The sequence below is a fragment of the Rhinolophus ferrumequinum genome, chromosome X, assembly GCF_004115265.2.
Source record: "Rhinolophus ferrumequinum isolate MPI-CBG mRhiFer1 chromosome X, mRhiFer1_v1.p, whole genome shotgun sequence".
In the NCBI taxonomy this organism is placed as follows: Eukaryota; Metazoa; Chordata; class Mammalia; order Chiroptera; family Rhinolophidae; genus Rhinolophus; species Rhinolophus ferrumequinum.
In genome coordinates, this window is record NC_046284.1 from 93,602,211 (window position 1) to 93,627,614 (window position 25,404).

At 47.1% G+C, this 25,404-nt stretch overlaps 1 protein-coding gene across 11 annotated transcripts in view; it reads left to right on the top strand.

Annotated features, from left to right (window-relative positions):
• BCOR (BCL6 corepressor) overlaps nucleotides 1-18,986 on the top strand; it is a 113,865-nt gene extending 94,879 nt beyond the window's left edge. For 7 of the 11 annotated variants that reach the window (XM_033106761.1, XM_033106737.1, XM_033106752.1 and 4 more), the window contains exons 5-15: nucleotides 58-111; nucleotides 589-775; nucleotides 7,141-7,401; nucleotides 7,759-8,103; nucleotides 8,774-9,099; nucleotides 9,382-9,636; nucleotides 14,502-14,668; nucleotides 15,656-15,801; nucleotides 16,242-16,319; nucleotides 16,537-16,693; nucleotides 17,817-18,983. In XM_033106761.1, the coding sequence (XP_032962652.1) occupies nucleotides 58-111; nucleotides 589-775; nucleotides 7,141-7,401; nucleotides 7,759-8,103; nucleotides 8,774-9,099; nucleotides 9,382-9,636; nucleotides 14,502-14,668; nucleotides 15,656-15,801; nucleotides 16,242-16,319; nucleotides 16,537-16,693; nucleotides 17,817-18,108 (2,268 nt within the window). In that variant the 3' untranslated portion in view covers nucleotides 18,109-18,983. Of the gene's footprint in view, nucleotides 1-57; nucleotides 112-588; nucleotides 776-7,140; nucleotides 7,402-7,758; nucleotides 8,104-8,773; nucleotides 9,100-9,381; nucleotides 9,637-14,501; nucleotides 14,669-15,655; nucleotides 15,802-16,241; nucleotides 16,320-16,536; nucleotides 16,694-17,816 lie in introns of all 11 variants that reach the window. The other 4 variants (XM_033106784.1, XM_033106777.1, XM_033106793.1 and 1 more) reach the window with 4 other exon arrangements.
• The last annotated feature ends 6,418 nt before the right edge of the window (nucleotides 18,987-25,404 follow it).

The window sequence follows — 25,404 nt, forward strand, 5'->3', positions numbered from 1 at the left end:
ATAAAAATGGATGAAGTTATCTAAATGATCCATTGAGTGCCCATTTTAATTACATAGATGGAAGGATTACAAGAGGACAGTATTTTATGTCTACCCGCTGCTTACTGTGAGGTCAGTTCTTCAAATTTTTATTACTAGAATCTTACATAAACCTTTTGAGTTAAATTTCATTTCCAAATATACAAAGGGAAGTTTGTGGGCCATGGTCGTCTTTATTCATTGTGCATTTTGTTTTCTTTTCTGTTGTGTTTTTGTTTTGTTTTCTTTGCGTTGTGTTTTTGTTTTGTTTTATTTACCTTCAAAAGAGAATGTCTGTCTCTATGCAATAGTGTATGTATGGATATACATACACACCGCATATATATCTATACATATGGCTTTATGAATAAAGAATGTGTGACTACTTATATATAGATACTTTTAAATTTTTATCTGTTAAATTTAAAAATATCTCAGTTGTATCATAAATTGTGGTTGGTTTTGGGCAAACTTTTCTTTGAAAATACTTTCCTTTAAGGTAAGACGAATGAACTAGCTTTTATGGTAAGGTGTTGTTTTTTTTTTTTTCCATCTCCGTTCTCTTTCTAGCGTGCAATGATGCGCTTCTCAGAGTTGGAGATGAAAGAGAGAGAAGGTGGCCACCCAACAACCAAAGACTCCGAGGTGTGCAAATTCAGCCCTGCTGACTGGGAAAGGCTGAAAGGAAATCAGGACAAAAAGCCAAAGTCGGTCGCCCTGGAGGAGGCCATTGCTGACCAGAATGACAATGAGAGATGTAAGTAAACCCAAGCAGCTTGTGTGTGGTACCACATTGGTGAAAATAGGCGACTGGTGAAAAATGAGCTGAGGGAAGTGAGAGGAAGCAATTCACTTACAATGGCCCAATGTCTAGTTAGCGGCTGCTCAGAGGAACAGGCCACTCTTGCCATCCATGGAGGGAAGGGCTGATTGTCCTTTGGAACATTGTAGCATCCAGTAAGGAGGCGCCTATGAAACATTATTTCCTGGGACACATCTCCTTTCCCAGATTAAAATTGGTTCTGTGGTTATTAACAGTCTAATACAATATAGCAGAGGAATGGCAGTGGAACGAAGTGTAAGTGTGGCACATCTATGTTCTACTTTGTAGCGGGTACAGATACATTTTTTTTGTAGCAGTGGAATGACACTTCCAGCCAGAGGTTATCCCCACCCCCCACACTGACAGTCTGCTCTGGAATGGAGAGTACTTATAGTCTTCCTCCAAAGGCAGAGGTTTTGTTTAAGTGGATGAAGGATGATAAAGGCACCGCAAAGATGAGCGTAATTATTTTCTGTGGCGGATTTGTTTGTCATCATTGGGAGTTGACAACACAATCCAAGGACGTTGTATAAATGAAAGGGGTTCTTCCCACCAGACAGAGTGCATTGTGTTTTGGAGGCAGTATGTTGTGAGAAAGCTTGTGCTTTCCTCGAGTCAGTTTTCAGGCCCAACAGCTGTTCCCCCACTGTGGTGAACTTTGGGGTTTGCTCATGACACCTCCCTGCCTGATGAGATGTGTTGGCAACAAGTGGAGGTCTTTCTCGTCATTTCTTAAATGCATGCTTGAGGCCTGAAGCATGCTCTGGCCCTCAGAAATGGTGGTGGTGATGGTGAATTAGGGCGTCTGGGTGAACACTGAGAGAGTGGGTGCAAAATCCTCCTGAGACAGGACAGTCAAGGATGATGGGTGTGTTTGCAAGCTCTGGGCCATTGGATGTCATAGGTTTGACCTTCCCACGCACACTTGGTTCATTGGTGCCTGATCAAGTTTGGGAGAATTTGTGGTCTGGGTGTGCATGCTTCTCGCTGCCTAGAGCACAACCCCCTTCCCCACCAACCCACTCCCAGCTCTTCTTAAGTCAGACAAATGCCTGTGGCCAGGATTCTGGGTTGGCCACACCAGGACCAGTTTGTTCTGTTAGTCACGAAGAAGAGAGCTTCTGTTGCTAGTCAGTGGCAGCCTTACCTGAGTGGCAGGGATTCTTTTCTTTTTTCTTAAACTTTTTATTTATTTAAGTGTGTTTTTCTAGGACCCGTCAGTTCCAAGTCAAGTAGTTGTTTCAATCTAGTTGTGGAGGGCGCAGCTCACAGTGGCCCCTGTGGGGATCGATCCGGCAACCTTGTTGTTAAGAGCACCGCGCTCTAACCAACTGAGCTAACCGGCAGCCCCGAGGGATTCTTGATGTACCTGAAGTAAAGGTGTCCTTACTCCTCCATGCCATGGGATTGACATGGGAAAATGGAGAATCCAGGCTGCTCTTGAGTTAAGCAGCAAAGAAAGCTTTCCTCCTCCCTGATGCCCACAACAGGCATGTAGCCCTTGCCTTCTGGGTGCGTCGGAACGCCAGCACTTGGGGAAGTCTCTTGGGAAGACCTGGTGGAAGTGGGCAAGGCCAAGTTAAAGGGTAGGTGCTTCTCTGAGGAACGGGAACTGCCTGCGAGGTAGATGCCCTCTGTGTTCTGGGTAGATGGTGAGGGAGGCTGGAGGAAGGGAGCAAGAGGCTAGGCAGCCTCAAGTCTTCTTGCCTTTTCTCTGGTTTTCCAGTAATATGGCCAGACCCAAGGTGGCCCATGTCCTTCATATCTCAGTGGCCTCACTGCAACTTTCCTCCTAGAGAAGTCTGTGTCCTTCCCCATCTTTCCTGCTGAACTTAGAGATGAGAACTCAGTGTGGCCAGTGGGGCGCGAGCCCGAGCCCTAGATGAGTCGGAAAGCCCTTCTCTCAGCTCCAACAAGCCATAAATGGCCACTGAGGGCAGGCGAAGGGTTGGGGAAGGTGAGAGCCTCAGTTTTAATTAAAGACTGGGACAACAAAGGAGGTGAGTCACCATCCCCCGTTTCCCGGGGGCTTGTGGCTTGTTGTTGGTTAAGAGGAGGAACCTAGAGGAGCCTTTTTCCTTGCTGCCACCTCATCTAGAGGACAGCAGGGGCTGGATCCGTTCAGCAAATTAAATGGACCTTATCTTTTTGGCCCTTGTGTCTTGAGCCCACATGGGCTTGGGCCCTGCTCCATATTGGTCCCCTTCTCAAGTTCTCTTCTCATGAGTGTCAGTGTGGCCAAGAGTCAAGCTTTGAGCACATGGGAGCTGGAGCAGGCAGGGCTCACAAAGAGTGTACAGGACGCCTTCCAGATGCCGTGCCTCTTCCAAGGCAGACTTCCACTCCTAGAGGCACCGGGAGCACCTAGGATAGTGGGTGCATCTTGTTGGGAGTGACTGGCTTAAGAAAAGCGAATTAACTTGAAAACACAATGTCCAGGATTTTCATTTATTCTTTGTGATAGGAGTGGCTGAGTGAAATTTTTATTTTAGAAGTTCAACAAATGAGTCAAGAGGCTCCTCAGACTTGGAAAGTTATTAATAAGAACCATCAGTGGCATTTTGAAGATCGGGAGGGACAAGGAGGCATGAATCCCTTCTTTCTCAGGCGTGGAGTGACTGACCGTCTCCCTTGCCAGCCACTTGGCTGGGGCAGACCCAGGACCTGCCCAATGGCAATGCCTGGGCAGAAACTGGAGGAAGCCTGGGTCAAAGGGCTTCACAGAACCTCTTAGTTCAGGAAACTTCTTTTCTGGCCAAGCAACCTGCTTTGAGTTTGAAAAAGACATTGCCTGGGCCTCTTCTGTAGAGGGTGTAGGTTTTAACAAGGTTAGCCTTTGCTGGGGGGTGCTACAGTTAGTTGCCTGTGATGGAGGGACTTTCAATCGTGAGTAACCCTCCCATCTTGTTTAGGACTCACTGGGTCAGTGGTAAGGGTGCTTTGTTGCCACAGTGACTTGTAAACGTTGCCATGGCAATGCTTCTGTGAAGTAATGCCGTGGCATAACCATGATAAATTATGGGGTGTACGTGCTGAGTCATATGACCACGCTGCAGGGAGCAAGTGTTAAACCACGAATAACATGGCTACAGTCACATCTGCTTAGATTGAGTGACCAAGGGCACATGGCTTCCCACTTTTAGAAGGCCTGAAAGTAGCAACAATGGCGGAGTATGATGGTTAGGACTCTGTCTATCTATCTGCATCTCCCTTGCCCTCAAGGGTATTCCTGCGGGTAGCAGTTGGGATAGCCTCATCCAGGAGTTCCACGTCTGATGTGCAGGAATATGACCTGGAGTCTCTCCCCCATAGCTGGTGGCCATGTGTATCTTGGGCAGTCAGGGTGGGTGTTCTTCAGGATTACTACTGGTCTGAGTCAGGTCTTGGGGACGTCACTGAGGGGAATTTGGGATCTTTGCCCTGAGAGAAGTTCGGGGGCTGGGGAAAGGCTGGATGGACATAGTTTGAGAAAACATCCTCAGGAGAAATGGGGAAGACAGTAGCTAAACTGTATGTGGGTGGGTGATTTCAGTCTGGGATGAGGAACTGCAGACATCATGCTGCTGAGCCTCTGGTGACAAGGCAAGAGTGGACCACCTGGAATGTCAGGCATAAGAGCGCCATCCCTGGCTGTGCCGGAATGGCGGGGGTGTGTGTGTGTGTGTGTGTGTATGTGTGTGGCGCGCTCTCTGTCCTGGCGGGTGAAGGGGCGCTCTCCACACCCGGGCAGCTTTACCAGATGGGAGGCCCAGAGGAGACAGGGCTCGTCTTGTAGGGGTGCTCTTGTTCCACCAGGAGCAGGGAGACAAGGTCCCTAGTCAGTCACTGCCTGCCAACACCTGTGAAATAAGTCACTGTAAGTCTTCCAGGTGGTTTTCTGTGGTGGGCAGTGTGGGCCCTGTGGCAAAAAGTCAGGTGGGTGAGATATAAAGTAATTTCACTGTTAGAAAGGAAGTTTGCCGTGAGGGGGGAAACCGTCTCCTTGAGAAAGATGCCTCTTTCGCAGGGTCGGGACTATTATAGGCTCAGGTGACTCCAAGACCTGGAGCTAAAACATAAAATGGAAGTGATTTTTTTAATCGGAGTGGGAGGCATCTCAGGTGTGGGCAGAGGTGGCCGGGCAGAGCAGCCCCATTCTGGGTGGGGCCCCATGCCAGCCAAGCTGCTGCCTATTTGTGACCCTGGAAGGCACTGTCATCTTTCCTACCTATGTGGGGGTGTTGGTGGGAGAGTACACTTTGCAGTTAGTTCTAGAATTGCACATGGTGGTTCATAAGATAGCTCTTACGTTTGGACACTGATCCCCAGCCTCTCCCAACAGGGCTTTCTGGGACAGCTGATTGGACCAGAGAAGTCAAATGGTTCAACAAGAATGGCTCACATCTTAAAATTTCATATACATGGGGGCTAAAATTCCAGCTGCTCTGAGAGTCTTGGCGTCCTTTTGTTAAAGCGATTTCTCCCACTTTGCCTTTGCCGGCTGGACCTGTGTTTATGAAGCCCACCCTGGGAGGTGGCTTGCAGTAATATTTCCCACTTTACAACTGAAGGGGTCGAGTTGTAAAGTGGTGCTGTTACTGCCAGAGCTGTTAAGAGGGTCACAGAGCAGCCCGAGTGAGAGCTGCAGCCGCTCCCCGCACAGGCCAGAGGTTTGGGCGAGCTACAGGTTTCCTCTGGCTACCCACCTGCTTTGTGTTGGAACGCTGCCATGACGGAAGACCCGCATAGTTGGGGCAACTCCACCAATCCTTTTGCAAGAATAGACCTGGCCCCATCTGTCCCATATGAAGGTCCCTTTGGAAAGGAGGTGAATGCGCTTCTTCCACCATTAAGAACACACGCTAGCCAAGGGCCAGGATGACACTTGTCCCCCAAACCGACTGCCACTCAAAGTTGGGAAAGCCCCCAAGTGAAGGCTGACCAGGGGTTCAGCAGGGCTGGTCAGAAGTGGGGGATGATATTTGAAGTAGACTGGGGAAAGGAGGAGAAATGGGATCAGCGTATAAGGAGTGTGTTTATGATTTCATCTGGACAGGGACTTGGGCAGCTTACTTAGCGCAGTGTTACTGCAACACGAAACTTCTTCCCCTGGTGATGTGCAGTTATCTTGGGGGAACACCTGTACATCACCACGATGGCTATGGAATTCTTTGTGTATTAGAAAAAAATGCAAGCAGCATAGCAGTCGATGAGCTGTTTCTTAGGCCAGAGCAAAGTAAGGCGAGCTGTTGGGCTGAGGCGATTTAAGGAAAGGCCCCAAGTGGGTATCAGGTTGAGCGGAAGGAGCAGAAGTGGCACAGGTGGTGTTGGAGTGAACAGTTTAGCAAATGCTGGCCTAGTGTGGAAAGACATACCGGTACCTGACAGTGAAGGGGGAGGTCTCTTGTCTTTGGAATGTCCTTAGATGCTTGCATATGAAGGAGTGTCAGGTGGGGTGACTCCGTACTTGTGGGTGTGCGTGGTGTTACCGGGGTGCCAAGGCCTTGTGGGCTTTCTGCCTGAACAGGACATAGGAATATCCCCTTGGTTGCAGTGATACGCTTCCCCCACCCCCACGAGTGTGAGAAAGAGGACAGAGGCATGTGCAGGTATCAGGTTGAGTTCTTTGCCATTGCCACTGACCCTGTGCATGCACTGAGCTCCTCTTCTGAGTGCCCTTGGCCTCCCAGCTTCCCTGCCTCCCAACACCCTCATGTCCGTCTTCCTTCATCATCTTCCCTGTTGCCCACGTGAACATTGGTGTTAACCCCTTCTGTAGATGACATTTAGGGGACATTTGGTCTCTCTGTTACACCAGCTTTCCTTTTATTTCAAAATAATGACCTCAGCCAATGTCGCCAGAGAGGGTCAGCTCTGGCTTGGTTGGCTCTTGTTGCGGGGTCACCCATCCTCTGGGAAGGGGCCCTGGAGGAGATCCAAGCACCATCAAAGTTGACCGACTAGGATGTAGCAGGTGGGGGTGGGGAATTCTTTCATCATGTGTTTTTTTTAAAAAAGATAGTGTCGATGCCTCATTTCGATTGTCTCGTGCCCAAACTCTAAAAAGGTATTGAAAGTTGTGAGTCATAAACACCGCACTGTCTGCTTTTACTACTGATTGTCTTCATCTGACCTTCCTGTGGGACATGCTGTTTCTGAGGTGTTTGTTCTTCCAGTGTGTGAGACCCCCAGTCTCCACAGGACGGCCTGTTGGTAGCAAATTACCTTGGGCATCGAGGGCCCACCTGCTCCCCAAATCCTGCCTTTCTTGTGGTGAACTTTGGACCTTAATTTCTGTGTTGCTGTCTCCCCTCCCCCAGGTGAGTATAATGCTGGAAACAAACATGACCCCTTCGAAACCCCGGAGGACAAAGACCTGCCTGTGGAGAAGTACTTCGTGGACAGGCAGCCCGTCATCGAGCCACCCATGGAGCAGGCTGCTGTGGACATGCCGCCCAGCCCCACCCTCCGGCTGGACAGAAAGCGCAAAGTCTCAGGTGACAGCACCCATACTGAGACCACTGTGGAGGAGCTGCCAGAGGATCCTCTGCTGAAAGCCAAGCGGAGACGGGTCTCCAAAGGTGAGCTTGGTCGACTTTGGCTGTCTGCTTAGCGGCCGAAGGTGGACAGGCGAGCACCCACCCTCACCCCAGGGCTCCCTGGGGAAGTCACAGGGTGGGGCAGTGGATGTTTCCAGTCCCACCCTAGAGCCCTGGGGAAGCGCTCACACCTCCCTCCCCCCAAAACCAGAGGCAGGAAAGATCTTGTGGCCCATAGGGCCAAAGACAAATAGGCGCCTCCCAAGACTTGGTGAGAATCTCCAACCAAGACCGTGACCACTCCCCACCCCTCCCCCACCCCCATTAGTGATGGGTAAGACAGTTTGTTACCCCCTCCCCGGGGGCTTTTTGATTAATTTGTAGTTATTTCTCCATTAGATGACTGGCCTGAGAGGGAAATGACAAACAATTCCTCTAACCACTTAGAAGACCCACATTATAATGAGCTGACCAACCTGAAGGTGTGCATTGAATTAACAGGGCTCCATCCTAAAAAACAACGCCACTTGCTGCACCTTAGAGAACGGTGGGAGCAGCAGGTATCAGCAGCAGAGAGCAAACCTGGCCGGCAGGGCAGGAAGGAAGTGACCCAGGCTATTGAGCCTGAGGTCACTGCCCAAGGCAATAACATCTCTGAAGAGAAACCCGGCAGGAAAAGGGCAGAGGCCAAAGGCAACAGAAGCTGGTCAGAAGAATCCCTCAAGTCCAGTGACAATGAACAAGGTACACAGAGGCCACTCTGACTGCCTGCCCTACTCCTGGAGGGTGGGGGTCACCCGCCCATGGGAAAAGGCCCTTGAGAGGACTTAGAAGTGCCATAGAAGTTGAGTGACTACAAGGTGGCAGGCAGCGAGTTCTTTCACGATGCCCTTCCAACCTCCATACTTACTTCTGGAATGAATGGTGAGGAGGGCAGCTGAGAGGAAGGAGCTTGACTTCCTGGGCTGTTCGTCACCCAGTCTATGGCTGGGCAGGACATCTGGGTGACCCCGGGGGCTTGCCAGTGCACTCACTTCTGCTTCAGGCTGTGTCTGTTCACCAGGTCCTGAGCGCCCAGGCTGTCCATGTCCATCCTTGGGAACGTCCTAAGTACCCAGGGCCAGTGGGGTGGGGATGAGAGAGCACAAGGGGCTGGCTTCTGCCCTCTTGTCCCGGGCCTTTGAAGAAACTTGCCACTTGGTATTTTGTGGGTTAACCTATTTGCCATTTGAATGTGGGGTAATTAAAATATTAATGCTTTGAAAACATAATTGGTATATCTTTAAAAACTGAAGCCGCTCCAGTGATCAGTGCTAACAATGGGCTTTTCTCTCCACACTGGCTACAACTGTGTAACGCCTGCTTCTTCTCCCCCTCCTTTCCTCCCCTCACCCACCACCCCCTCTGGATTTAGGCTTGCCTGTGTTCTCGGGCTCTCCGCCCATGAAGAGCCTTTCATCCACCAATGCAAGCGGCAAAAAGCAGACTCAGCCAAGCTGCACACCAGCCTCGAGGCCGCCTGCCAAACATCAGAAAATTAAAGAAAGCCAGAAGACAGATGTGCTGTGCACAGACGAAGAAGAGGATTGCCAGGCTGCCTCCCTGCTGCAGAAATACACCGACAACAGCGAGAAACCATCCGGGAAGAGACTGTGCAAAACCAAGCATTTGATCCCCCAGGAGCCCAGGCGGGGCTTGTCGCTGACGGGGGACTACTACGTGGAGAATGCTGATGGCAAGGTACCTCTGGGCCTGGGCGCATCCTGCCTGCCTGCCGCTCTGCTTCTGGGGACAAAGCTTTCCTTTCCCTGGACTCCTCCCCCAAATGTCACTCCCCCTTCCTAGGGGGAACGTCTCCTGGGTGGTGGTAAAGTTTCAAACCTGTAAGAAGAAACCCCTGCTCCTAACCCCCCTCCCCGAAAAGAAGGGAAAACGTGCCTCCCTCCACTGGGTTTGTAGCTGGGGTAAGAGGCAGCTATGGAAGGTGGCCTTAAATGTGTACACTGCCTGATGTTGTGATAGGTGACCGTCCGGAGATTCCGAAAGCGGCCTGAGTCCAGTTCCGACTATGATCTGTCACCAGCGAAGCAGGAGCAGAAACCCTTTGACCGTTTGCAGCAACTGCTACCAAGTTCCCAGTCCTCACAGCTGCCACGCTCAAGCTCCCCTCCAGAGGCCACCCAGTCGCGCCCGATGCCCCCAGAAGCACGGAGACTTATTGTCAATAAGAATGCCGGCGAGACCCTCCTGCAGCGTGCTGCCCGGCTTGGCTATGAGGTGAGTGTCCTTGGGGGTGCCCTGGATTCAGAAACCGCAGGCCGTTGCTCCTTGAGGTTGACGGGGGCACGGGGCAGAGATGAGAGTCAGAGCCCAGCGCCCTCCACATCAGGGGGCCGGGCTGGGTGTCCCACAGGATGTTTGTGTTAGCCCCGCTCCATTGCCTTCTCTTTGGTGGCTTGTTCAATCGCGGTGTGAAAAGAAAGGCCTCTCTGATGTTCAGTTCATGTTCAGGCAGGTAGGCTGCTTGGCATCCTCCCATCTCGCTCACTTATCTCTGATATAAAATCTGACATAACCCAGGGCTTGGCGACTGGGGGAATTTTAATGAGCCCTTTGGATTCTGATTAGCAAGGGGGAGAGAAGTTGTTAGCTCTGTTTTGGGTTGTGGGCAGGAAATGTCTGTGCAGGTAGGAAGGGGTTGGGGGAAGGACCTGAGCCGTCTTTTTCTGCGAGGGCAAGGGAACCTGAGGACTAGGGGAGGCAGCGGGGACTCAGGCTTTGCCCCAAACTCACTGCTCTTGCCCACATAGCCCCACCTAGCATTGCCGATAACAATAGCCTATATTGCTGTAGCAATATAGATGGAAAGATCGCTTATATGTTTCTAAGCCTGTATGATCTAATGTAACTCATTTCACCCTTTCCACATCTTCGTGTGGTAATAACTAGCATTATGCCACTTTCAGATGAGGAAACTGAGCACCAGAGGGGTTAAATGATGACTTGTACAGGTAGCGATCCAGCAGTCTGGCTCCAAAGCCCAGCCCCCCACCTCCCACCCCTCCTCCACCCCACTCCTCTCCCAGACTGGCTCACATTGCAATTGCCCTTTGTACAGTTCCAAACCTCTGTGAGATAGATGACTCCCTCTGCCCCGTGCAGCTCCCCCACCACGCTTGTCAGTTGAAATTGTGATGTAATAGCCCATAGGGCAAAGGCATTTTTTTATGCTGGCATCAGCCCTCTGGGAGTTGAATGGTGAAAATAAAATGCGGCTGAGCAGGCTGAGTGTGGAGGTGTGGATGAGTGCCTGGGTGGCAGGACTCATGCTGGCACGGGCTCGGCTGAGGGCTCATAGGGTTTGTCCAGAGCGCTGGCTCCCACAGCCTGGCCAGCACTGTGCCACTGTGCATCGTGCAGGAAGCCCTTTGTGGTGTGACTGCCTCCACCCCTGAGGCATGACTGTGTGCGTAGGAAGTTGGAAGCCCGAGTGCTTTCTTAGTTTGGGGGTATTTTTGTTTGTTGGTGGTGCTGTTTGTGTCAACGTGTCCCTTCTGGAGATCTCTGGATTACCTGAAGAGAACTCTGGAAGATTTGGTAGTTAACTCATGAAATCCAAGTGGCAGCCAGTTGGCTTCCCGTGAGCTAAGAGCAGTAGATGTTGCATGTGGCACTGAGCTAGACCCCTCATGCCAAGCGTTCGCTAGTCGTGGTTGAGAAAATGGACTGTGCTTCCAGGAGACACTGGAGATGAGGGGATGGGGGCGGGGCAGGAGGGTGGACTGCGGGGTTCCTGGCCTCACCAGTGATCGTGGCATCTTTTCCACCCATGTCTCTTTGGGACCAGAGATCTCAACAGATCCTTGTTGGCCCTCTCGGGGAGTTTGCCTTTTGGTTTGCATAGAGCCAGTGGGTCTGAGGCCTGGACCAAGGAGCACTTGATCCATCTTTATATAGGCTACCAGGCCTTTCGTGGCGCACAGGAAGCCTTAGGAATGTTTATGTCAGGACAACTGCTTCTTTTCCCCCCTTCAAATGTAAATTTTAATACGCAAATTGCACAGGTCACCAGTTTTGATACTGAACATTTAACTACTGAATGAAAGCTTTCGATTTTGAACCCAACTTTCTAGGATTTCTTTAGGCAGAATTTAAAATGTCAGGATGATGGCCGGTCAGGAGATGTGGCAATTTAAACCTTTTAAAGTTGAAGGACAATTTGCTTAACCTGGTGAAGGGATAAAGGTGTGGCTTGAATGCACGCGTCTGGGAGGGCTCTCCTGAAGTTAGTCTTTCCTTGTTATTTTCTGCTTAGCTAACGATACCATGTGCAGTAAAAAGGCTGTCTGAGCTTTATGTCGTGTTAATCTGATTCTTGAGGTTTAGAAACACCCTCTGTGTTAAGTGGATGACTTGCATGGCCAGAGACACGCAAACCTTTCCCTTCCAGTAAAAAGGCTTCTGTTTCTTAGGCTAAAAGGCCAGTCTGCAACCACATGCTTGTGCGTTTAGTGGTGATGGTTAAATTTTCTATGAATTGAATAAATCATGTTTTAAAAAAGTTAATGAGGCATTTAATTAATTAACAATGTCGGGTTTATGGCCTTTATGGTTACATTTTGTGGTTAATGGCATTCGGCTTATAGCCGCTTAACAGAGAACTGTCCAACAAAAACAGTTTGATTTTGTTTGGGAATGGGTGGGCTGCCCTTCAAACACTCCCATTTCTAGCGTAGAAAATAAACCAAGAAATGTATTGGGTAGACAGACTTGGCTGGCCCCTTAGCCATTCTGTGCAACTGTTGGTGACAGTGATTGCCATCCGTTTAGAGGCCATCGCCCTCCCAGCCAGGAGAGCCTAGTTAGCCCACTTGATTCCAACAGAGACGGCCGGTGGGGTGCTTGTCACAGCTGGATTGCATCTCTAGCTGGGGCCCTCTGGGGCCTTTTGAATCTTTCCAGCTGCCCAGGTACCAAAAGACTTGAGTTCTAGGTCTAGCACTTCACGTTAATTGAACTTGGGCTTAACCTCTCTGGGCCTCAGTTTCCCCAGGTGTTGAATGAGAACGGCGGTACCACCTTCCCTTCCTGATATCTCATAGGTCACTGTGGGATACCAAAAGACATACTCATTTGGGAAAATGAGAAATGCTATGTAAATAGTGGCATCAACATGGCTGAGTTAGGACAGCCCCTGGCAAAATGTCTGACCTGGCTGTGGGTTACTACTGCCTCTGTCACCGTCCTCCAGGAAAAGAGTTGGCTTACCCATCAGCTTTGCCGTCCTTTCATTTCTAGGTACCCTCTCATCAGCCCTAGTAGCGATGAAGGTTTCCAGGTGAAGGCCATAATTGTCAGCAAATAAACCCTGGGTTGACCGGACACCAGGCAGGCCGCTGGGACCCGGGTAAATTGATCTGTGCACAGCAATCGGTGGTGCTCAGACCTGATCCCAGAGCCACGTGACGGGGCCTCTCCCGGGCTGGGGTACACGACTCATTAGCTTGCAGCCATCCACTCGAGTCTGGCTAGTGAGGGCCTGCTAAAAGAGCAGCAGCTTCATGCGGTATCCTGGATACCAGGGCTTGGGGCAGGTGGCCTGGGAGCCCAGAGGATTGTGGGCTTTCTGGCAGGTTAGGATCTGAACGAAGAAACACATCTGTGGGCATGCCTTCTCCCTTCCTCCTGTTTCAGAAGGGAACTGCCCCAGTGACCTGAAGCAACAGGGCACCGATGGCCAAGTTGACTAGCATGCAACATTAGGTTCACAGGGTGAGTGTATGGAACATTCTAGTTAGCTCTCAAGTGAGTGGTCATCTCTGATTGACGTGTCCCCGAAAGATCATTAAAAGGTTTTTCAGAACCCACCTCAATATCTGTGGGTAAATAGAATGACCCCTGTTTTAGGTTTAACAGGTGAGTTATTTAAGAGTTGTCACAGGGCTGCCTGCTCTGACCCTATGCAGCTTTCCCTGACCAAGTGGAGTTTGTGTTGGGCCACCTGCAGACTCTGCCTACCCCAGCTCTCAGAACCTGACAGCTCTGCTGGGCATGACTTGTAGGAAAAGAGAAAAGCTTGTTTTTTGGTGGCAAATGCTGTTCTATGTGTTTGAAAACTTTCTGAATCAACGTAATAAAACATTGAATAAATTACTGCTCTGCTTAGTGAGAGCATTTCATATTAATATTTTAACACGCCGAAGAAGTAAGATTAATACAGTGACTGTAATGCAAACTGTTGACACAGAACACCTTCTGAAAGGGGGCAGGGGTGGACCTCTTTTATTTAGTTCTTGAAATGTGTAGGTTGAAGTATCTGGTATATCAGATCACTGTCATTAACTTAAGTAAATATGAAAATGTTACTGATTGGGGCGGGGAGGATGAGGAAAAATAGAGGGTGGGGTTATTTGAAGCGTTTTGTGTTGTTTCTTGGTGATGTATGTGGTTCATAGAGAGAACCTGTCTTTTACTCTACTTAACAAACTCTACGAACAGGAGCTTTTGTGCCCCAGGCTCTGTTTTGGGTTCTTCACAAGCTTGTGAGGACCTGGGTATCCCTCCCTCCCTCCCTAAGTTCAGGAATGTTCTCCAGCTGATTTAATCTCTCCTTATGCATCAGTCATCCATACTTGTATCTGAACTCATGTTGTCATCCACTACCACCTGCTGAATGGACCCATCGAGTGAGAATGTTCTCTGTACTTGTCTATGTGTTATCTAAGATGTTAGCAGCCGGACACCTCTGTGCTGGCCATGCTCGCCTCTGGGCTGAGGGCTTATCTATCTGACTTGCATCCGCTCAGCCACCTTATAGAGCCTCTGTTATTCTCCAGTCTCACAGAAGAAAATGGACACTTGGAGAAGTTCAAGGGTAACTGGCCCAGGGCCAGACTGCTGGGGCAGCAGAGCCAGGTTTCACATATAGTCACCAGCTTGTGGAGCCCAGATGACACTGTCTCCATCACCAAGCCACTCACACATGCTCTTGCCCTCTCACCAAGACATCCACCACCTGCCTGTGCCATAGTGCGCTCTCAGGCCCGAGGATGTATGTCTTCGGAAGGCGCTATGGAGTGGTCACCCTTAAAAGATTCATTGTGTGGTGGTCTGATGGCATCCCCCTCATCCCCCGCCCACAGGAGGTGGTCTTGTACTGCCTGGAGAATAAGATTTGTGACGTGAACCATCGAGACAACGCCGGATACTGTGCTCTGCATGAAGCTTGTGCTAGGGGCTGGCTCAACATCGTGCGACACCTTCTTGAATATGGCGCTGACGTCAACTGCAGTGCCCAAGATGGAACCAGGTCAGTGGTGGGTCTTGGCTGTCAGCCTCCCCCTGCTGACAGGTAGTGGTTCTCCGGGTATGTGGGAAACCCCAGAAGGAAGGACAGAGTGACATGGAAGCACATTGATGGTGGAATCCTCTAAAATGGAATCGACCAGACCTTTCTGGCAAATTTAGACAGAACTTGAAACGTTTGCAATGCTCCCAGGGACAGAAGTCCCTGAAAATGTTGAGCCTGCCTGAATAATTGAGAATGTTGCCTTTTAAGACCCTGGACTCCTCACCAGCATCTATTAAGTCACAGTATTTAAAATATATGGGAGTCGACAGGACCAACTGCAGCTGACTTGGTAGGACCTGCCTTGGCCAGCCACCTGCCCGGGCCCGGCCCCACCCTGTCCTTGACGTCGGCTCGCGGATCAGAGGCTGGGTCTGAGTTAGCCAGATGTCTTCCGGGTTGTGTGGGTGGGGTGGTACCAGGAGGCGGGATGGTAGCCCTACCTGACAGTCATACCATTAGTAACACTGTGGTTCTGGGCCAGAGGGTTGATCATTGATCTCTAAGCACTGGCGGCTGGCTTTCAGGAGCGGTCCCACTTCGCACCTAGTTTCTTTTTAAAATGGAGTAGGCGCTTTTTTTTTTTAATGGTATAAGAATTGCTTATTATATTGGCTTCCATAATGGTGGGGTTTTTCCCCTTGTAAGTTATCTTACCTACTCCAATTCATTGAAAACTATTTCATTTCGGCTTGCGTTCCTCTGTAGGCCCTGGATTAAGATAGATATGCACTTGAGAATTAGGCCTGAAATAGTAAAGACTTAGGTGTTGCTTGACCTTGGGCCACTTACTGCCTCAGTTTCCCTGTCTGGAATGACAGTGACCGTACCTGCCTCCTCAGTGAAACATTACTCCTAGGAGGCTTGGCACGCACATGCCTAATTCTGCCTATTGTTAGACGTAAGCATTGTGTGCACAAGTTGAATCCCTCTGCGTGTGTCTTCTAGGCCTCTCCACGATGCTGTCGAGAACGATCACTTGGAAATTGTCCGCTTGCTCCTCTCCTATGGTGCTGACCCTACTTTGGCTACATACTCAGGTAGAACCATCATGAAAATGACCCACAGCGAACTTATGGAAAAGTTTTTAACAGGTACGACAAAGTTCATGAAATGGTCTTATTCAAACATCTAGATGGTGACTTCGCGCACTTCCCAGCCAAAGAATGCCACTGAACTCCCTGGGCCCACTCTCGTTTACCTTAAGTTCCACTGACTGGGCAAAGCAGCGGAAAGTTAGTCTATCAGAGAAGAGATGCAGAATACAAAGAAGAGATACATACTTTATTTTTGCCTGGGAGGACTGAAAAGATTCACAGTTTGCCAGTCTAGATTTTGTTGTGGCGGGCTAGGGTGGTTCCTCCATCAAGAGGGCAGGCGAACAGCTATGTAGGTTATGGTCAGATATGACAGAGAATGGTGTTGGAAAATGCACAAAGGGAGTGTCATGGGGTGAACAGGAAGTGAGATGCCCCCTAACTCTGCCAGCATTAGATTCTCACTAGCAGGTTTTATCTTGTTTTTCTCTTTCTAGATTACTTAAATGACCTACAGGGTCGCAGTGACGATGACTCCGGTGGCTTTTGGGAGTTCTACGGCAGTTCCGTGTGTGGTGAGCAGCATTGCTCTTTTAGTTGAATGGGAAGTGAATGAGTACAGAATATGTAACAGAATGTATCTCCCTGGTGTGGGTGAGGAGTGGCGGGTGGTGGCTCTGTAAGCGGGGCTCAGTTGGGCAAGAATCTTTAAAGGGTCCTTTTTTGACAACAGCTAAAGTCTTGCTGTGGCTTACTGATTCCTTTCTCTCTTCCTTGTTTGCCTTCCATTAGAACCAGATGATGAAAGCGGATATGATGTGTTAGCAAACCCCCCAGGGCCAGAGGACCAGGATGACGACGATGAGGCGTACAGCGATGTGTTTGAATTTGAATTTTCAGAAACCCCTCTCTTACCATGCTATAACATCCAGGTGTCCGTTGCACAGGGGTGAGTTTGGCTGTCATGTGGTTGACAACTAGCTCAGCTGCTCTTGGGGTGGCAGGAGTTAGAAATCCCTTGAAGTAGATGAGAATGGGTGGGTGAATGAATGCCTGTGTGTCCGTGGAATGCAGTGGATCTTTTCCAGAAAAGGTGTAAAGAGTTGGCAGCTTGGATCCTTCAGTCACTGACGTCTTTGGGAAGGGGTCCTTCCTAGGAGCCTCTTCCCCACAGGCCACCACAGGAGCCTTCCAAGGCACTTGAGGTCTGTTGGACTATATTGATAGTATAACCCCTTCTCATAGAAGATTAAGAAAAGTATTACATGGCACCTGGAATCTTCTGTGTTGTCAGATTTGGTCAGATCCAGTCTGGCTCCATGGTTGGGCCACTGTGCCCCTGTGACCAAGGCCTTGGGGTGTACATGTCAGGAGACCAGATTATGCTGTGTGTTGACCACAGTGCTTAATGAGTAACATCCTCCTTGGGCTCTGAGGCTGTAAGCGTGGGTGTCGTCACTGTGACATTTTATTAGTGATAGACACCATCGAGTGTGGCAAGGGTGTATGTCAGGAATGTAATGCCTTCTCAAAATCATTGAGGGCTTGGGGTTGGAGGTGCGGGAAAGGAAAAGAGAGCGAGCTAGCCTTCTGTGTGTATAATCCTCTATTAGTGAGCGGCGGAGAAGAAAAGAGATCAAAGAGGTGATTGTGATGACTGGCTGGGCTGTAGACTGGCTTTCCCCAGTGACTAGAGTGGGGCACTCACTTGGAGAGGGGTGGCTCGAGCCGAGTGGGCAAGTCATTACCTGTCGGTTTCCATCAGCACCGGCAGCACTGAGGGCAGCCTGTAATGTGTCTCGTTCAGAGGTGTTACTTCTGCTTCTGGCTAAGGTGGTTGGTCCTCCCTAGGTGGATGGTTTCTTAATAAGTCCAGATGAGTCCACAGTTCCCACCGCTAGAAGTAGATTGCTCTAGGTATGGTGAGAAATGGTGGGGGGAAGGTGTGTCAAAGTAGAAGTAAATGGCCCTTGTTTCAGCCGGGGACTGAGCTTGTTGGAGTGGAATTTAATAGTCGGGAGCACTTTTAATTTTCCCAGAAACTTGAACCACTTTCCTTTTATCTTTTGTAGGCCTCGAAACTGGCTGTTGCTTTCAGACGTGCTTAAGAAATTGAAAATGTCCTCCCGTATATTCCGCTGCAATTTCCCAAATGTGGAAATTGTCACCATTGCAGAGGCGGAGTTTTACCGGCAAGTTTCAGCAAGTCTCTTGTTCTCTTGCTCCAAAGACCTGGAAGCCTTTAACCCTGAAAGCAAGGAGCTTTTGGATCTGGTAGAGTTCACTAGTGAGCTTCAGACTCTGCTGGGCTCGACCGTGGAGTGGCTACACCCCAGTGACGTGGTCACCGACGACTACTGGTGAGCTCACCAGGCCCACCGTGTATAGTGTGTTATAGTGTTAATCCTTGTGCATATGTGTCATAATACGACTATTTCTGTAAAGAAAGGACACTATTACATATGAAAATATCTCTTCTTTATATAAGAGAAATGACTCCAGTCGGAAGGACTTAGAAACATGTTTTGTTCTTTTTCTTTTTAAACTTTTAAGTCAGTTTTTACGAAGTTGTTATAATGTTTCTTTACTTTTCAGTGCACACACGCTTCGGAATATGTTTGTTTTTACTTGGAATATTTGTTTCTTTTCTTTTTTTAAGGAAAAAAAAATGAGGAAAAGGAGCTCCACACTTTGACTTAATTTCATACAAAGCTCTGATGACAGAGGCCGTAACTATTTAGAGTGCGGTCGGTCGGAACTGTGTGGTTGGTTTCGGGGAGTGAATTCGGTGAAGGCACTTGGCGACGTTGTTACTTTATGTTTTGTTTACAGAGTACCTGCTCTGGCCAGGTAAATGCTATTGGATGTAATCCAGTAGCGTGTAATATAAATTCAAACCATATCCACACACAACAACTAATTGTATGAAACTTTTATATCCTAATTTAAAGCTGTGAAATTAGTTTTCACGCATCAACCCGGATTGTTTATATGTTTAAACATTTTATGCTCTTATTTAAAGAAGACTTTGAGCTATTTTTTTCTGTACCCTGTAAAATATTGAAAACTAACATAATATGTTGAGGTTGCTTGAAAATGTACATAAAACTAAAATTTTCTGAACTGTGTGTTTATGTTTGAAATCTGTGTTTTAACTTTGTAAGTAAATTCTCTGCCTTTGTATTTATATTTTACAAAAATTTTCTTAAAAGGCAATAAACCTGTTGAGGAAAGGAGAATATCGAAGTACGTTGTATCCTATGTATTCCTAAGACATTGTCACTGATTTCTTTAAAGTGATGTTGATGGTCATAGTCGCTATGAACCAAAGCAGATGGAGGATTTCAGGGGAATTATACTCAAAATACAATTTGGAGTCCCATCTTGAAAGCTCCATTTGTGGACGTGTATAGTGATGGCTCTCAGATCCTGATCTTCTTTCCCCATCTCCTTTGAAGCCCTAATAGGCTGTTACATTGCCTTTGGCCTTGACGGACTGCAATAGCTCCATTATGGCCAACCCTATCTTTAGGAGTGCTTTTCCAGAAACGAGGTTTTCATTGTGTCACCTCTCCTTCCAGACCCCCTATTTTTCTGTTACTTTTTAGGTCAAGTCCAAACTTACCTGGCCCAGTAGTCAAGGCCTGTACCTTTGACCACTTTGCTTCTCCACTGCTCTTATTTTCCAGCAGTATCCATGTCACTGTCAGTTGGCTCTTAATTTCTGTGCCACATCCTTTTATGTCCTTCCTTCATTGCAGAGAGTAGAAAACTGAAAACTACTAGATTCCCTTGCAGCTAGGAATCTGAATGTCTGTGCAGTTTAGAAGTCAGAGTGAGGTAGAGGCATCTTCCTGCTCTAGTGGCTGCTGATACGACAGGTCAGGGAGACATGCTGGCCAGTTGGAGTGACTAACCCAGACTTCCAACTTTGGTTCTTTAGCTTTGTGGGTGATGAGAAGCAGTAGTGGTCATGACAACAGCATTCTGATGCCTGGATGACAACCTCAGCTGATTGCTGTTGAACCCAGCGGTTGCAGTGTCTGATTTTTTGTATCAAATTCATTTGTGCTCAGAATGCCTTGAGTGCTTTCCACAGCTGCATTGAATCCTGAGAACACCAAGGCAGAGTAGATGGAAGGGGCCTCTGGGGTCAGGGAAGAGGCTGTGGCGACAGTGTACTTGAGTGGGGTCTTGAAGTATGTAGACTGGGAGGGGTCAGCAAACTGTGGCCTGGCAGGTGGAAAAGCCAGGCATAGTTGGGAATGGGAAAATCCAGCGCTGTCAGATAACCTGGTATGTGGAATGAGAGAGGGAGGCCCTTTTGGGGGAAGACTTGGGGGTTAACCAAATGAAGTTTGGGATATATTCTAGACACAAAAGGCAGCCAACAAGTGTTTTTGAACTATTGATTTTTCCTATTATAAAAAGAGTACACTTTTATTGTAAAAAACACAAAACAAAAAACGAATTCAAGCATTTTGGAAATAGAGGCTTGTTGCCATCCCAAGCCAAGCTTTCCTCCCACCTCCACTCTGGAGTTAAAACCACGGTTAATAGTTTGCTGAATTTTTGTTCTTTAGGAAGTCACCTCAGGCAGCAGGTGGGAGTGATGGAATGAACAAAGCAAATAGGAAGACCAGTAAAACAGATCCGCAAAAATGATTTAAGCAAAAGAAGCCAGGTGAGGCAAATTACTATGTAGACAACAAGTAGAGCCCAACTTAAAGCAAAGAATCACTCCAAGATATTCAGCTCTTTGTATTTGTATTTGGGCTGGAGGCAAAGGGAGGGCGCAAGGCCAGCTGAGGTTCCATCCTGGGTGAAGGTTATTCTTTGAATTCAGCCAAGAAAACAGGTGGAAGCCACAGGTTAAAGGGGTGCAGGCAGAGTAATGAGCTTGGTTTAGGAGACCTTTAAGGTTGTGGCTCATGCAGTTGGAGGAGCTATTAGAGAATTAGAAAGAACATTTATTGTAAGCACTATCAGGGTGTTTGAAAACATGGATAAAGGAGAACTAAAGAACTGACTGACCCAGGGTATAGATAAGATGACCATGACCTAGAGAAGTTTGGATGTCATGGAACTCCCCATGGGTAGAGAAGAGATACCACTGGTGTAGAAGCACCCCCACCCCTCCCCGTGGGAATAAAGGGAGCGCAGGTAGATCACGTCACTCCATTGTGAAGAGACCATGTAAATGAGATCCCACTGGCTACAGTCGGGGTCACAGTATAGATTCACTCATACTGCTCAAGCTAGAGCAGAGCGTGGTTCATTCAACTTCTGAAGGGGTCCCTAAAGATCAAGGACATGCCCTTTGTCTTTGTCCTGTCCCCTCTCTCTCCTGGCTGGAATGTGGCTGTGACAGCTATTGCCAGAGCAGCCACCCTGGACCATGAAGTATGGAAGTCAAGCACTCAACGCGTTTAGAGGAGCCTGGGTCCCTGAGGACCTAGTGCAACAGAGCCACCTGCCCTGCCCGCCTTTTATTTTAGAGAAAAAGAAACAATTATGTTGAAGCCACTGTTACTTTCAATTTTTCTAGTACTCCAGCCAAATCTAATCTTAATACGTTTGCCTCATCTTTGTGAAGTTGGCCACGTTACTCTTTTAGCCTTGTTCTTCCTCTTTTGTCAAATCAACCTAACAGTTGTAATAGCACAAGACTGAAAACACCCAAATCTCCATTAGCCAGGCCCTGGTTGAATTAATAATGATCTGTCCACACGGGGGATACTATGCAACTGTACAAGGAATTGAAGACTAGCTTTCTAAATTGCTTTAGAGTGTTCTTCAGAGTATATCATTAAAAGAAAAACAAGGAGAAGAAAAGTATGCATGGTTTCCTGCTATTTAAGAAGGGGATAGGGAGTTAAGCATATACATAGATCTGCTTTTTAAAAATGAAAGAATAAACACCTCTTTAAAAATGGTTACCTCTGGGGAAAGAACAGGCTGCAAGGGAAAGGGATGAAAGCTACACTTCTCTGAATGTCCTTACAGACTTGACTTTAGAGTTTACATAATTATAAACCTAAAGCGATGCCTACAAATCAAAAGGCAGAATGAAACAAACCTAACTATGTATCCAGTTGGTAGCATGACCACACAGAAAGGAACTGTTTCTAGTGATTTTAAAACAATAAATTGATTATATATAATCCCTAGTGGATCTACTCTCAGGAGAGAAAAATGTAAAAACATTCTAAATTGTTTTTGGTGATTCTTGATGGTAGTTTCAGCATTGTTATACTGAGGTTATCTGTTTTGTGTTGCGAGATAAAGCAAAAAGTATTTGGTATTGTTGGAAACTGGGATTTTCAGCACGGGAGAAAGGAGATGCAAATGTAGGAGTGGGATGCTTGGATAAAAATTATGTGGTCCTGAACTTGAATTAGAAGTATCATTGGAGCTTCTGGGTTGGTGAACATGGGAAGATTCAAGGAAAGTGGTGCTTTCAGAGAGGATGTAGAAGCTCCGGGCCCTGTCCTCATGCCTTGCCCTTTGCATCTCTTCCATCTGGCTGTTCCTGAATCATACTCTTTTATAATAAACTGGTGCTCTAGTGAGTGAAAAAAAAAGGTATTACTACCGTGTTTCCCTGAAAATAAGACCTAGTCAGACAATCAGCTCTAATGTGTCTTTCGGAGCAAAAATTAATATAAAACCCGGTCTTATTTTAACATAAGACTGGGTCTTTAATATAATATAATACAATATAATACTGGGTCTTATAATAATACAATATATATATTATATATAAGACCAGGTCTTATATTAATATTTGTTCCAAAAGACGCATTAGAGCTGATTGTCCAGCTAGGTCTTATTTTCTGGGAAACAGGGTATGAACTCATGATGAATTTTATCTTAAAAAATATTTCAACTTTACTAACAATTGTCACCCCAATAAACTTAAAAATATATATATTTCATAGCTGTGTCCACTGAGAAAGCCTAGAAACAATGACCAATGGAAATGAGCACCACTATGCCCAGGCTGTGGTTTCTAAATACCTTTTCCCACTAAAATGAGATTCCTTCGAGAAATGGTTGATTCCGGATTGAAGAGGGCGAAAGTCAGAGGGGAGTACGGATATTCAATAAGCTGGTAGGGCTGAGTCAAAAAGACTGGGCAGCCAACGAGGAGAAGTCCCCATTGGGTAAATATGGGCTGCTTTGAGCATCAGTGAGAATAACTGCAATAACTATAAATAAATACAAAATACATTCAAATCCATGAGCTCGTAAAGGTACACAAAACAAACTTACCGATTGCCTTTGGAGGGATGTTGGGGGAAACCGCATCATTTGGAAACTGACAAATGAAAGAATCAAGCATTTTCCCTGCCTTTCCTATATGAAAGGAAATGTTACGCTTTACAACAGTTTTCCAGCCGGTATACAAAGAAATAATAGAATGTTACCTTCGATCTATTTACAATTTACAGGAAATACAGGGGACAGATGAACATGTTAGGACACCGGATAGATACTCAGCAAAAGTCAGACGGGCTCTATAAAGCACATGACTTGCTTTCTTCCAATACATTGTAAAGGGGAAACGGATGGAGGGAGAACCTATAGACTAAAAGAGACTTAAGAAAAATATCAAGAGATGCAAAACATGGATCTTTTAGACTGATTTGAATAAAAAATATTTGTGAAAACCAGGTAAATAGGAACACTGAACTTTTTTTTTGGTAGAGTCCTTATCTTTTATAGGCTGAAATGTTTATGGATGAAATGATAAGATAGCTGGGATTTGCAGCAGTCATCCAGGAAGAGGGGGAAGGACGAGGTGTAGACGAAACAAGTTTGATCATCAGTTGGTAATTGTTGAAGCAGATGATGGGCACGTGGGGGTTTATCTGCACTGTACTTTTCTCTACTTTTGGGTACATTTAAACTTTTCCACAATAAACATTTTTTCAATGAACATCGATACCTAGCTTTTAGAGTGCTGAAGGTTAAATGAGATTATGGCATGTAGAGCACCAAGCACAATGCCCAGCAGGTCGTAGGCACTAGGTAAGTGTGTGTAGCTTCCTCCTTTAAAAAAAAGGTGTGTACTTTAAAAAAAAATTGGATCCTGAAATGAGCCTGCCCCTTCACACACAGTTTGCAAGTTCCTGCAAACTAGATTTGTGGTTTTTTTTTTTTATCTCTACCATCTGCTAATGACCTATTCACTGGGAAAACTGGAAGAGAAAGACACTATGGCAAATGCCAGCTCTCAATGGCAAGGGCTAGAGGGGTCAGGGATGGGGCAAGACAATCTGTGTATGCCAATTATATAGTTTTTAATGGTTTAAAGATCCAAAAACAAAAATAGATGAATAGGGCAAATGCTGAATTTGAATATAAACAAGAACAAGTGAACCTTTGTATCATTGACCACACAGAGAAAAAAATAGACTAAGTAAATTTTCAACATACCGTGTTTCCCCGAAAATAAGACCTAGCCGAACAACCAGCTCTAATGCATCTTTTGGAACAAAACTCAATATAAGACCCAGTCTTCTTTTACTGTAATATAAGAGTGGGTCATAATATAATATAATACAATATAACATACATAATACTGGGTCTTATATTAATTTTTACTCCAAAAGACACATTAAGAGTTGATTGTCCGGCTAGGTCTTATTTCCGGGGAAACAAGGTAGTACACAGAATGTACATCCTTAGTGGAATATATTCTAAGGACAAAAATAACTGAAGATAGTTGAAATCAGCAGGTCTCTTATAATAGTATTTGCATTGTAACTCTGAAAGCATTTTATACGCATTGTAAGAGCAAACGATAAGTACATTGGTAATGTTGGAAACCACTGTAAGAAAGATAGGAATATGCAATGTGGGGAAGCAAGAAAGATCCTTGTGGTATTGGGTTTGCATTGTCAACTCAAGATTTAAACAAACCAAATACAATGTGGATTTCCAAGCTCTGCCCACTAAAAGGGCCTAAGAGACATTGATACCCCAGTAGCAATGAGCACATCTAACACCAAATTCTTGGTTTCTAAACACCATTCACTGTCAAGAACCAGGGGCGACTTGAAGAAATGGCTAACCCCGAGTCTGTAACGGGGTGAACAAGATGAGCCTCGCCAGTAGGGGCACAGACTGGTACCATACACCTCCCCATGTGAGGAACAAGAATCACCTCTGCAGTGTTTTTTTTCATAAATTCTATTGGGGAATATTGGGGAACAGTGTGTTTCTCCAGGGCCCATCAGCTCCAAGTCGTTGTCCTTCAATGTCCTTCAGTCTAGTTGTGGAGGGCGCAGCTCAGCTCCAAGTCCAGCTGCCGTTTTCAATCTTTAGTTGCAGGGGGCACAGCCCACCATCCCATGCGGGAATTGAAGTGGCAACCTTGTTGAGAGCTCGCGCTTTAACTGAGCCATCTGGCTGTCCCTCCGGAAGCTCAGTGGCAGCTCGTTGTCTTCAATCTACTAGTTGTGGAGGGTGCAGCTCACTGACCCACATGGGAATTAAACTGGCCACCCCACTGCCCAGAGCTCACGCTCTAACCAACTGAGCCATTCGGCCTCCCCGTCTGCAGTATTCTTGTCAAAAATGTGTAACCTGGGTGGCCGGATGGCTCAGTTGGTTAGAGGGCGAGCTCTCAAAAACAAGGTTGCCAGTTCAATT